The 14,349-nt window shown below is 38.9% G+C and overlaps 1 protein-coding gene across 4 annotated transcripts in view; it reads left to right on the top strand.

Moving 5' to 3' along the window:
• The first annotated feature begins 854 nt into the window (after positions 1-854).
• rgl2 (ral guanine nucleotide dissociation stimulator-like 2) overlaps positions 855-14,349 on the top strand; it is a 31,900-nt gene continuing 18,405 nt past the window's right edge. Inside the window, exons 1-3 of one of the 4 annotated variants that reach the window (XM_005472841.4) lie at positions 855-1,126; positions 3,112-3,281; positions 12,367-12,417. In XM_005472841.4, the coding sequence (XP_005472898.1) occupies positions 3,123-3,281; positions 12,367-12,417 (210 nt within the window). In that variant the 5' untranslated portion in view covers positions 855-1,126; positions 3,112-3,122. The remainder of the gene's footprint in view (positions 1,127-3,111; positions 3,282-12,366; positions 12,418-14,349) is intronic. The other 3 variants (XM_005472839.4, XM_005472838.4, XM_005472840.4) reach the window with 3 other exon arrangements.

Raw genomic sequence — 14,349 nt, 5'->3', positions numbered from 1 at the left:
TGGTTTGCATTGTGAATATGGATGTGTATTTGAAGCAACCAACTATTAGAGCAATAATATCCTCAAGGTTATATTAGGCTTAAAGGGGCAATCTGAATTTTTCTACACATTAAGCTACACTGGCCAATCATGAGGGTCAACCTGTGAAAATTCTTGTGTACTGCAGAGAGCCTGCATTAAAATCTAGAGAAGTATGTAATACTCTAAAGCTAAATTATAGACGTCTGTGAAGGTTCTCAGTCATCCAGGTCATCGTAGTCTAAGGAGCTTGGAAAGAAAAGCGTCTGGACTTCTTTAAGTTGCTTGAATTAAATTATAGATCTGCAGAAGTGTTTGATCTTGACCCAAACCTAGAGGGTTCAAGTTTAAATGTCTAAGCCTAAGGTCGATTGTTGAAGTCTGGTAATACAGAAGACAGGTCAGAGGTCAGGCTTACTTTTAGGTTTATGAGTTTAATAGGGACTGCTTTATAATTGGTATTGTAATATATAGGTTTATTAAAGTATTAAAGTCAATTCAATGGGCCTGTTTTTCTGCAGTCAGCGATCGTTTAGATGAGGTGAAGATTTTATGGATGGAAAGACTTTCAAAATGACAGAAAATGCGCGTGTGTTTGCGTGTGGTTGTGCGTACACGTGCTCGTGCGCGGTCACGCAGTCTGCCTGCTGGTCCTTGAAGTAACATTTCCCCGGAGGCGACGCGTACGCGGTTGCGGTGTATCGCTATCCACACGGTGGAACTGCCCGGAGAGACGGATATGTTGCCAAAGCAGTGAATGCACAACGTACAGGAACTGCGACGTTAGAGTGAGAGAGAGGCGGGGAGAGAGGGAGGTAGGGAGGGAGGGAGGGAGTTTGCAGACAGACCAAAGTGCGCTATCAGCTGCTGAAAGCTGGACAGGCGAACAGTGTGGAGAGACTGATAGAGGGGCGAGAGAGGGTGGGGGGCGAGGCGGAGGATGGAGACTCCCTCGTCGTTGTCGGCGGTGACGGTGGTACAGATGGGTGCGACTCTCCTCAGCTGAGCCGGCCACCGATCCAGCAGCCCCGGCGGTCATCCAATGCAGTCTGGATCGAGCTGACCGCGGTTGGATAGCGCACATCCTGCGAATGAGACTTCGCTAACAGTAAGTTGAATTGTAGCTTCCTTCATTTATCTTCCTCTATTTGCTTAATTTTTATAGCCTAGCTCTTAATTTTTACGGCCTTCGTGTCGCTGAGTGATTCGCAGCAGGAAGCAAATGTCATCATCTGTCACTCTACTGTGTTTAAATACACGCGTCAAACTTTTGCAGCCCTGACAGTTTCGGGCTCCATTCTCGTCTTCCAGCCGACATCGAGACTGAAGCTGTCATTAGGACTGTACATTGCTGTAGCACCACCCCACGGCTACATTTATTAAACAGAAAATAGGCATTATGGGGTGTGACTTACTGTAGCCTAGTTACTGCGTTATATGTGTGTACACCTCAGTCATATGTGGCTGTTTGCTTTGGTCAGGCCAGTGAATAGCAGCCTTTCAGACTTCTGCACAACCGTTGGTCAGCTAGATCATATGCTGCACTGGTAATGCTTTGTTTCCCCTGCAGGCCTGCTCCCCTTTCCTCTCTTATTCACGGTACAAACTTGCTTTCTTGAGCAAGAATATAATGAACCACCACAAACCTGCAGTAAAGACAGAGCATTATGCAAGAGAAAGTTTAGTGTTACACAAATTGTAAAGAACCAAAACAAAATGAGTGGAAACCAGGGAGTGCCATTAATGCATTTTTAGACCACACACTTTTTAAGTGCTCGTTCGGATCCAGAGCTGTGTGAACAATCAGATGGGTCATGTGCCTTGCTCAAAGGTGTTCTGAACATGCTAGCAGGGCAGACTCTGCTGTTCTGTTGCTGGTCACATCACAGCCATTCTGTATCATTTGCTCCTGGTAAAAGTCAGAAGAAACTGCAACACACGTAACATTTATTAATACACCAAACTGCACAACGGAGCACTTTAACGTGTTCTTTTTAATAAAAATTCTTCAGGTTAACATAACTGTTTATGTGTCTGTGGTTGACATTTCCATCACCCTCATATCACTCCTACACCCACCAACTCTCTCGCTCAACACCTCTTTTCCTGTAACAGTGTTTACTTGATGTTTATCTTCAGGGCAATCTAAATACCAAAGAGGGGAAAGGGAAATGGAAGGAAGGGTTGCTATGCAAATCCAGACCTGCTGTAGAGCACAGTCAGTGTGTTAAGCAAATCAACTCCAGGATACCATTAACCATAGAGTGTTGCTTTTGTTTAAAATGCAGTTTAAAGGTTATCTTAAAGTTTTTAAAGCTATAACTGATAATTTGTTCAATGTGGAGCTCTAACATGTGCAAAGTATTCACAGGTGATTCAAGAAGACACATAACGAGGCACACACAAGCGTGGCTATACGTCATAAAGTTACAGTTAGTTTATTTATTGAAAATGACTGATGATTACTTCTTCAAACCTTAAGTACAAAATCCAGCTGCCCAGTGGTCACACATTTAGGGACATCACTCTGTACACTCTTACAGCCTTTCCTCATTTTATAAAACAAACATATTATGAAGAACCTAACTGGAAAATAGAAACATTTAGATTTCTCACATTTGTTATCTAACTGTCTAAGATTAGACATTAAAAAGCATCAAAATAAAGAAAATACAAGTTAGTTTTTGAGAAGAAAAATCGAATTCAAGATAAAAAAAATAAGCTTTAAAGCTCTGAGAAAAAAGTACTGTGCAGTGCAGGAATAAACAGTCAAGTTTTAAGCTTTGATCTAAAACCTAGAAAGTTGGAGAGAGTCTCTGTGTTTCTGACAGTTTGTTTCAGATTTGCAGTGCTTAAAAGGAAAACAGTGCTTTTCTATAATGAGTTTGGACATGTTAAATGAGTCAGTTGTGGAAATTTAAGTTAGTTTCTGATGTGATCCACTTTCATTGCCTCAGCTTTAGCACCACTGTCTGATAATAATGTAATTTTATACTTTTATGTTATAAGGAAATGAACATGTTAGTACTTAATTCATTCCAACAGCTTCTTAAGAAATATCTAAAACATTTCTTATGTGTCTCTTGTCTGCAGCAGCTGGCACCATGCTCCCCCGTAACATACGTACAGGTGGTTATAACCTGCCAGGGGTGGAATCAGACGATGTGCCCCTCATTGGCTATCGACCTTTATCACCTGACAGAGGAACCATAAGTGGCCACTCAGGGAGGAGAGCCGCTGGCGCTGAAGTGCAAAGTTCGCAGGTGAATGGTTTTTACTTTGCCTCAAAATGGATGGATGGGTGTTTTATATTTGTATATTGGTGTTCCCAACAATCACAGAAAAATATGTAAGTTTACTCAGTGTAATGTTACCTTTCTTGGCTACCTGTCTCTCCCGCCAACGACATCATATTGTTACTAATCTTAAAATGTTACAACAACTTTCAACATGTTCAAAATGTGTTCTGACCATCGATAAAGGCGCTAGCTACGACTAAATTTAGCAAATAGTAGTAACTGGCTAAATGGATAGCTGATTCATCTGATGGATAATACAGCAGTTAATGCTGTAAGCTAATGCTATTTCCTGCTATTTTATTAGAATGACATTATACTTATTAATTGTTTGTGGCTTAAAGAAACGTGTGAGATTAAAACATTAACATTTTCCCTGAACAAGTCAGGTTTTGGCCCACTGCGCAATTGCAGCACATGCAATGGCAGCAGCCAATTCCTTCATTTGCATTACTTACACTGCATCGCCCAATCTAATCTCTTAACAAGACTGGCCCCTCCCCTACCTTCACCATGCACTCACATTTTGTGTGGAAGAAGTGTCAAAGGTGCTACTGAAAAGCTGAGAGAATAAAAAGAAACTAATAATAAATGCAGCAAAATCTGTCAAATAAACCAACATGTTAGCTGTTGTTGCTGTTGGACCGTGAACAGTAGTACCAGCAACATCTAGTAACAGCTAGTAACCAGACCTCACAGTCACACGAGGCTACCGCTTCTAGCGCCAGCTGTGGAGAAGTCAGGAAGAGACGAGGAAGAGAAATTATTTTGGTTAGAAACTAGATGGAGGACAATAATTAGGAAGGGAGAGATTCAAGGATTCAGGTAAAACGAATGGGTGCTTTTACCATGAGCCGCTGCTAATAGCAAAAGTGTAGCTTTTAATATTGTAACCCAACAAACAACTGTACCAACCACATTAAAACCTGCTTCAATATCTATAATCAGACAAAATGAAATAAAATATAAACATACATTGGCATTTCCAACAATCACAGAAAAATATGCTTTTTCAATGTAATGTTACTTTTCTTGGCTACCTGTCTGTCCCACCGATGACCTGATATCTTTACTATGGCTTCTTTTGTTGTAATCTTATAATGTTTCAACAACTTTGAACAAGTTGACAATGTGTTCTGACCAATGAAAAAGGCACTAGCTACAACTACATTTTGAATATCATAAACTCGCTTACATTGCTGTGCAAGCTAATGCTTACACAGAGCTTTAAAGCTAATGCTTATACACACACACACACACACACACACACACATATATGTATACATATATATATATATATATATATATGTATATATATTGATAGATATAGATATAGATATATAGATATATAAATGCAGCGATCAATGTGGGTTGCCTGGACCAAATATTCCAGGGCGGATTTTTTGTCCCAGTCCAACCCTGATCTGAAATGACTGTGAAGACAACAGCTCCCATGATTTCTCGCAAAATCATAGAAAATTGCTACTCTTGGACTTTTGGTTAAATAGAGGATAGTCACAAAATAGTACAGAATAAAGTGGGCCTTTCTAGCTCTTGCCCATAATTGTAACAATTATGGGCTAAAATGTTGGGGTTTGTTTAGCTGTTTTCAATTAGTTTTTGAACAAAACAACAGATGTTGTTTGATTCTTAGATTTTATAAAGGTTTATGACTGTATTAATATACCTCTCCGTAAGTATTGGTATTGCCACAGAACCACAAGCCACTTTACAACATTCGCTGACCACTAGAAGGAAATCGATTTCAAACCACAACCAGGTCCGTCTTTTATATGATGTATGCAGATTACTCTTGTGTAATCTGCAGGACTAACTATTTAGAAATTTGTCATAAAGTGGAGAATTCTTTAATTCCATCCATCCATTTTCTTAATCTTTTCTAAGTCAGCATCAAGGGAGACGGGCCCTGGAGCTTATGCCAGCTGTCATAGGGTGAGAGGTGTGGTACAACTGGACAGGCCACCAGTCTACCACAGGGACATAGAGACAGATAATCATTCATGCACAGTGCAACTCATTTGTGGATAAATTATCTTGTATTGCCAGAATACTAGTATTTTTTATTTTTTTTTGGCAAACTATGATTTCAAACAAAACAAGTAGCAGTGTTTAGCATATAAACTGTTGTGTGTTTGTGGAAAGAGGCTTTTTTCCCTGACACTATCACCTGGCCTCTGGGTGAACTGCAGCCAATGTTGGCACAGTGGAACTGTTCTCAGCAGATTGGTTTGGTCCAAAGTGGGAAAATTGCATAGTGTGTATTGAAAAATATCAATTACATTGTACATCTTTGCTGTGGACAAGAGTAAGATGAACTTGTGACATATCTCAGAGCTTTGTTCTTTGTGACTGTGTTGATGGTATTTGAGTATTGACAGTCATATGCTTTAGTAGGTTTTCTGATGTTGACACAATAAATAGATCTCACAGAGCTGAGAGGGGATTAGGAGACCTTAACATTTGTCATGGCCTCACTGGCCGTTACAGCTAGGAGCATTTAGAGCATTGTCCCAAGAAACCGCGTGAGCTCCCTTTGACTGTATAAACAGCAGATGCGGTAGGCTGCTTTTCAGCCCTAAGGGAATAAAGTCACTGTGACTCAGACAGAAAAGCCGAGATACAGATGTATGTATGCGTGTGTGTTGCACCATGGCAACACCAACACTGCTTTTTACCATAAAGTGAATAAATTCAAACTAGTTGAATACGTGAAAACAATTTTGTTATAGAGCTATTGATTTATCACGATAACAGCTAAAATATTGTGTTTGCAGTGGAAACCCTTTTACAACTCCTTTAATTTGTTTTGCATTGAAATTTAATCCTAAACACTTCACTTCAGCTACAGGCACGTCTAAGTTTTATGTATAAAAACTGCATAAAAATAAGCCAGTCTCAGAGGACATGTAAGACATTTACAACAGGTTGAACAGAGCAAAATAATCAATAACATTAAAACATCACCACAGATCTCTTTATCTATTTTTTTTAATAAAAGCTAATGGTATTAGTGGAATTGCAACAACGTGTTAATAACGATCTATATGTCGGTCTAATACTTTTGACCCGACTCTAATGTCTCAGCAGGAAGTAAATCGTACTAATCGTACTAATTGAACTGTTATATCTGACTTTTCTGTTTTTCCTTTACTCTTTCCTTTTCTTTCCTCCTTGTTGTGATTTTTTTAAATGACAGCCATACCATGCTGTATATGTATTTACATCCTGCACAGGATGTGCTGTAATACTATTGCTGATCCCCTGATGCTTCTTTTTCTGCCATCTTATAAGAAGAAAGGTTATGTGGTGTAAAACTGTGCCAAATCAAACATGCGGTGATATCTCCTGTGGTGACCCCTTGTGCCAAGTGAGCATCCAAAAGTAGCTTATATTAGAATAAAATGTTGTTTTAAAGGTCAATAACACTTTGGTTTATGACCATATTACTGCAAAGCTAATGATGTTCCTTAGTTGTACTTTGTTAGCAAGGCAGGGAACATAAAACTTTGTATATTTAAAGAACCACTGAAAGACATTGTTTCTGCACTTTTTATATGAAGTTTCTTTGTTTTGCTGCATAAACTCCTCAATTTGAATATAATTTGTCAACTATAGGCTTGTGCAATGACTTCAGGGTAGGCTTTGTAAAAGGGAGTAAAACTGAATTAAGGTTAGGAAGTTAAATGTTCAGGGCACAGGTAAATTTCCCACGATCTTTCACCTTTGTTAATGTTTAATCATCTGATAGCGAGGTTTTCTGAGCATTAGCAGACTTACACACACACATGGTCAAGTGCTAATTTAAGCTGAAGACAAAACTACTATTTTAATCTTTCTTACACGTACAGAACTTTAGCCTTCGTTAAGACCAACATTGGAAACAAAACGGTTGTACTGTTTCCTAATAATATACTGACCAAGCTTCATGCCCCAGCTTCACAGGGCTCTTTGGTTTACTTCTCACCAAGTCTCAAGAAATGCTGCAGCTAAAAAAAGAAGTTACACTGACTCGCTTTCCAAATGACCAGACTTCCTCTCTGTTCGTGTCACATGTCGTCTGCTGAACCTCGCATTAAATAATGCATGCTGTGGCCTGGTCAGTGGATGCAGAGTACACCTGCTCTCCCCGTAAACAGTATCTAGTATCACAGGCTGTCTCCAAGGACAGGCTGTCAAGTGGAATCCAATACGACCGCTTGTTCATTCTTTAATGAGGGAAACTTGGATGTGTGATTCAAGATGCATAAAGTAACCTGTGGCATTTCGAGCAAACATATTGTAGCAAACTATCTGCAATGTAAAGATGTAGAAGAGTAACAGGAGTGGTTTGTTTTATGTTTTGACAACTTTTCCAGCACAGCTGAGGCCCTACTTTTGAAACTGTTGGGACTTAGGGGGTGATCTCATCTCAATCCTGAGCATTCAGTCTGTACATCTGAAAAACAAACAGCACAAAATAACATATTATTATACATGTTATCCACTGAGTGAAAGCCTACTGCCATGTTGCTACTCCTCTGCTCTCTGTTTTAACATGTAGCCCTACAAATCGCTAAGTTTCTTATTACATGCAGCAACTCTAAAGCTCAAATTTGTGGATGTGCAACTGTTACAATTTCAAAATGTTACATTTACTTTATACAAGATCATTGTTATGTTAGTATTGCAGAAAAGAATCTGGGTTGCAACAATGTAATAATGTGGTAACAGTGGGAATAATAAGGTAGTAACAAAAAGGTAATAATATAGAAATGACAAATTATTACTACTTAGTAACAAAAGTAATATCCAAGTAATTATCTTGTATGAACATTGGTTGTAGCTGAGAAATACTACAGTGAAATTTATGTAAGTGGTTAATAACTAAAATAATTAGTAATCGTACAGTAATATCGTGGTAATAATAGGAACCTGCTAGTAATAAATAGGGTACTATGGTAATATATGCACATTAGAATTTTGATAACTGACTGAAATTTCGTGGTAGTAACACGCCATTTAACATTTGTTTCCTCATTATTACCAAGATGTAGTAGAAAGATAATTTGTGTTTTCTGATTATTTTATAGATAACAAAGATAACATAACGCCACCTGTTGGTCAGGTTGTGAATTTGCTGAATGATCGAGTGCAGCATTGGTATTATGCAACATTTTTGTGGTAAATGTGTCTTCTTTCCGCTGCTCTGCTCTGTGTGAGGGACGGTGAAGCAATCACACAGAGTGGTCAAGTTAGCACAAGTGAACATAGATGATAATTACTAGTTAAAACTAGTTTTGCACAGTCTTTTTTTTTTTTTACTGGAAAACAACACAAAGAGAGAGAAGCACCTTTGTTTTGGTCTAATATGCCTGTGCTCTAGTAGTCCTGTTATCAGGTTATTACAGATCACACATGTTGATAATGCTCTTTGTATTCTTGAGCCTTTTGGTCTTTACTGTTCAAGCAGACAAGTTCAAGATATTGGTCTTAAACAGTTGAATATTTCAAATTTAGCCTTTCATTTTTAACATTTCATCAACCTGATATTTGCAAGATTTTGTTTACAAGTGTACTGTTGAGTAATTTCAAAACATGATGTGGAAATACAAGAGACGCAAGCTTATTTACTACTTTAAGAAGGGGAACAAGGCAATGACTCCCTTTATTTGTCCCTGTTTTTGTTGTCATGTGAATGACTTCCCATAACAAAACTGTACCTCGTAGATTCATTTCAAACAGCAACAGGTAACCTGTCAGTGAAGTTACGTGCCTGTTTGGTCTGGACTTTAATTCTTTAATTTAATCACTTTCCTGTTTTAATATAACCTCAAGTGTGCACATAAATATTTTTCCTATTTTGGTGTGAGAGAACCTGATTGGCCAGCACAAGACCTGACCTCTACCTTATCCAGCACATTTTGGATGAACTAGACTGCTGATGAACATGAGCTGGGTCTTATCAACCAACATTAGAGGGCAACATCTTTCTTGCTATTGTGAATAAATAAAAACATATCTCTGCTGCTGGCTTCCAAAATATGGTGGAAAACCTTCCCAGAAGAGTACAAGCTGTTATGGTAGCACTTTAACGCATTATTTAATGATGAGACGCGCCTATGGATGACCACATATAAGCATGAGCATTTTCTAATCACAAAGTTATAATCATGTAATAACTTTTTTTCTCTTTAAGATGAATAGAACTTCGGCTACAGAGTTTTACTTGAAACACAGTAGATAACGGGCACCAGGGGATAGATAGATGAAAGCGTGAGAAGAGGGACAAACAGAAAGATAGGAAGGAAGGGGTAGGGGTTTTGAACTACACAGAAAAAAACAATGGTTATCTTTAAAAAAAGCTTCAGAAGATATATTTACGGCCCCCTGTTTGCAGGAATGCCTTGTGTGGATTAAAAATGGTGGGCGTCAACAGTGTATTTGTTTAAAGTCAAAGCTATTCGGCACAACTACTTGGATATATGTAAGGGAAATGGTTGAAACTGGTTGTTTTTTGAGGAAGGAGGTAGGTTAAAATGAGAGACGATTTCCTCCCTGTGCTTTTCTGGTTCTGTCCAATAGCTGACATAGTTGTTCAGCTGGTGGAGGTTGATGCAGCCTAAACTTTTGATGGAAGGAGAAGGGAAGAAAAATAGCTTCACAACACGGCAGCACGTCCTGCTTCCTGTGTTTGTCTCCACTTATTATGTGCTTCCTGTAGGCAAAGTGGTGGGGAACTTTAAGAAAAAGCACAGCTCAGTGCCAAAAGAGAAGATCCCATCTTACAAAGAACATAAACAAAGGGTGACATTTGGTAGCAACAATGGATCACATGGGAAAAATCAACGCTGTGTGTGTTTCTAAAGCTTACGAAATCACTAGAGATCCATGGATAACAGCTGCACAGTACTCTTTTTATGTTAGGAATCAACACATGCCGCCAGCCGCAGTGGCCTATAATCATGATCCTTATACACCAGCCTTTGAGACAGCTAAACTCAAAATTACACACATCTGCTGAGAGGTTTCTCCACAGAAAAGGCTATTTTATCTGACCCAGATTCAGAGGGGTTTTAGAAGATTGGTGCTCCACTGAATATACTTTTACCTCCTAGCAGAATCTCAACTTAACATCTATGTCTGGAACAAGGAAACAGAGCAAAGGCTAGTTTCCTTTGCGTCAGAAAGGCCCACAATATCACTATACTTCACAAGGGATCAGTGACAATTTTAAACCACATTCCCTCTTTTATAAGTCAGTTGTAACTCTGCCTTTGGGGGGTAATTATACTATCTTTGTGTATGAACAAGTTAAACTTGTTTTAACTGCTGTTTTTTCTCAAAGAGGTTTCTTATCACTGAGCTGCTGTTCGTTATACAGCACATGGATATACAGTAAAATATCTAGTTTTCATGTTATCACACATTATCAGACCCTGTCTCGTTATCAGTGTTAGCAGAATTAAATACAGAGAAAAATATTTTCATGCGCCTTTTTGTGAGTTGATGTAAAGACAGTAGCTGGTTGGTAGGAATGAGTCCCGACTGGCACCTATCCCACCTGTCGTGGGGCGAGAGGTAGTGCACTGTAGACCCTGGACAGGTCAGCAGTCTGTGTCCAGGCAATGCTCACACACTTACACCCATGGCCAATTTAGAATCACCAGTTAACCTAATGTGTATAGTGTAGTGGTGTATGCAGTTGCCTAACAAGATAAAGCTCCTTGGGTCGTTTCTGGGAAGTGACACATAAATCGCTTTGGGGTTGCACTGGGAAGAGCACCTGGCATCAAAAGCTACAAAATCAAACATGTAGAGCTACCAGCTGTGGTGACCTCTAATTAACTCTAGTTAAAGTAGCTCTAATTAACCCAACATACATGTCTTTGGACTCTTGGAGGAAACCAGAGTACCTAAAGAGAACCCACGCAGGCAGGAGAACATGCAAACACCACACAGAAAGACCCCACCCACAAATAAAGGGAGCCACTAATGCAGTTTGCGGGTCACTGCCCTAAGTGTTTCACATGGACGTATATGTCTGTCTGCGATTTTTCCAGGAATTGGTGGAGGCGCAAATAGAAACGTCATGCCAAATAATTTCTAAAGATTACTTTTCTCTCTGTCTGCTGGATATATAAGAAAGCAGCTATTGGTAATATTACTCTTAAGAAGTTTATAAGGAGAAATGCTAAATGTTTACAGCCATTCTTTATGACACCAAGTGCACAAAAAATAATACAATCATTGGTGTTTGCTATGCTAACAAGCTATCTCACACACACAGCGCTGCTGAAGTCTCCAGTAGCACGACTTCACTCTGCAATGCCATTAGCCCCTAAATAAACACAGCTTGCTTCCTGGTTTAGTCGCTGTCTGAACGTTTATTACCTCTTGTTACAGGACTGCAGGCCTCTTGCTGCTCAAACTGCAGGCTGCCTACTACAGATGGCAACCTTCACAGTTATTTCTGTTTTTCTCAGTGTTGTTTTAAACAGACTACTCAGTCAGACTGGTTTATCTGTATAGGAAGGTCATCTACAAAGGGAAAGAGAGCGGGAGAACGGAGAGGAGATTGAAAGAGTGGGGCATTGTTCTGGAAATCGCTTCAGGGCTTTGTCTGTCAATGTGTGTGTGTGTGTGTGTGTGTGTGTGTGCACTGATGAGGCATTTATTTGTGTGAACAGTGTGGCTGTGTTGAGTGTTTTTGCATGGCCTGCTATATGTGTGTGAATGGGTGAAAAGTGACCCAGTGTAAATGAGTGTCGTCCTATGAACACCATCATAATCTTGTCTGTGTTTGGGGTGTGTGTGTGTGTGTGTTTAAGTGTAATGGGTGTGTCTAGGTGATGTAGACCGGTGGGGGTTGGGCTTAGGTCCTGCTTCAGGTGTGTCTTTGTGATAGAGAGGAAAAAAGGTTGAGAAGCAAACGTAAAGAGGTAAACATACAGATCTGGGTCAACTGTGACAGGCGAGGTGATCAGAAACAAGTGAATAACAGATGAGAAGCAATGGAGAAAATAAGAACACTATTTCTGCGTTTATCCTGAAGATTTCCAGGAAGCTTAGGGATTCCTACCTGTCTGAACCTGCCCACGGAAAGGTAAGTTGTGGGACCATTTTGTCGCTTTTTTCAGTGTGTGTGCGTGTGTGTGCGTTTGTGTGTGCGTGTGTGTTTAGCCTGACTTCATGGGAAAAGATATAATCGCAGGCAGATTTGCTTGGAAGTAAGCGGAGTTAGAATGAGTAGAATAACAGGTTTGATGAGCGCACGTTATATAATGAAGTGCTATAGGATCCTTTTTGAATTGAAGGAGTCCCTGTTTGAAACACTGACCTTCGGTCACGGTAAAGCAAGATAATTTGATAAAAGCGAACAGAGGCGAGCATTGGTTTATTACAAATAATTACACTGCTGGTTTAATGGAGGGAATAAAAGCCATTTATACCATCCTGGGAATGTTTCTTGCCTTATACTGTGACTTTGAAAGTTTGCATATGAAAGAGATGACATGCAAAAATGAATGAAAATGTAAGTCAGGTTTCTGTTTGTGTGGTTAAGAATCAGGATCTTTCGAGGCCGGTGTGTTTTGCTGTTTATGTAAGCAGAGTGTGTCTCCAAGGTGTTTCCTTTGCCTTTTCCTGTTGACTCATGATGAATATACGCTTTCTAATAGGTTTGGAGATTTCAGCAGACACCCAGTAAGACTTTACTCAGTGCTTTACTCATGCATTTTTTATTGTGGAAAAAGTTACAGTTGTGAAAGCATCAGGGTAAAGTGATATTTATCGGTGTGTTAGTTAAATGCTATGATCCAAATGTGAACTACCGGAACAGCCCAACCCTTTACAAATTGTGCGGCATGAGGTTAAAACCAACTGACATTTTAAAATACGCTGACAGCTCCTTTGCTGTGAAAACGTCCACTATCAAAAAGCAATAAAAATAAAATAAAAACAACTTTGTTTTTATTTTATTTTAACCTATTTTTTAACCTATTTATGCTTATATCAAACCACATGCTAAGTCATCCATCTTTAACTCAAACTTTAAAGATATAAATCAGATTTATGTACTAAAAAGGACTGCAAAGGGAATGCAATCCTTTTTTCAAGCAAAATTACCAATTCTGTGCAAAATATTGATTATAACTTCATAATTCAAAGTATTATTTAAGTACAGTACTTAAAGCATAATAGTAAGTATGATCATCCTACAGCCCCTACTACTGATAAAGTCTTAGGTTGTTAGTGGTAATGTCTAAATGTGTAGCATAAAAAACATAAAAAGAACTCACTTAAAAACCGATGACCAGTGTGACCTGCCTATCTTTTGTGAAATTATTTTATTTTTATTGTCAGTGGCCCAGGTATTTAATACACCTTTAGGCAAGTTAGTCTAGAGAATAATGACTTTGTTAGATGGAGGGGTGTGAAATAATGAATGAGACGAAGCAAAGAAAAAGTCTGCTGCATGGTAAAACAGACCTTTTTTGATCTGATCAGCTTGCAATATTTACCTCTCATTCACTCCTTTGCAAACACATTCAAAAACCGTGAGATTGTGTGCGTTCAGCGTCTGACCAAAGGACACTATTGGCATGTGGACAGGATTAGTCAGAGATTCACCCGGACATGAGTTAGAATTGCAACATCTGCACTCATTTTTAGACTTTAATCTTTGCTTTTTGTGTACTGTTGGATAAGTTATCGTCTCAAAATTTTACTTACATAAAACCATTTGCAAAGCTTATGAGATAAATGTTGTCGCTATACAAAAGCTAAAACACATTGGAAACATGAGAGAGTACCGCTTTTTTTTATATAAAGATGCGTTGGAAACCCTCATTCAAACTTGAGCAGTGTTTTCCAAAATCAGATGTGTTTCTTTTATTGCAAAATGTTTAATCTCCAGTGCAAGTATTTGCATTAACTAATGTTGCAGTTGAGCAGCTGTGTAAGGTTAAATTAAATAGAAATACTCTTTTAATCTGCAGAATCACAGATGCATTTAAAACAGCTCTTTGCAATCAAA

The sequence above is a fragment of the Oreochromis niloticus genome, linkage group LG11 (genome assembly GCF_001858045.2).
Source record: "Oreochromis niloticus isolate F11D_XX linkage group LG11, O_niloticus_UMD_NMBU, whole genome shotgun sequence".
NCBI classification, from domain to species: domain Eukaryota; kingdom Metazoa; phylum Chordata; class Actinopteri; order Cichliformes; family Cichlidae; genus Oreochromis; species Oreochromis niloticus.
The sequence above is the reverse complement of the archived record's forward strand: the minus strand, read 5'-3'. Positions and strand labels throughout refer to the sequence as shown.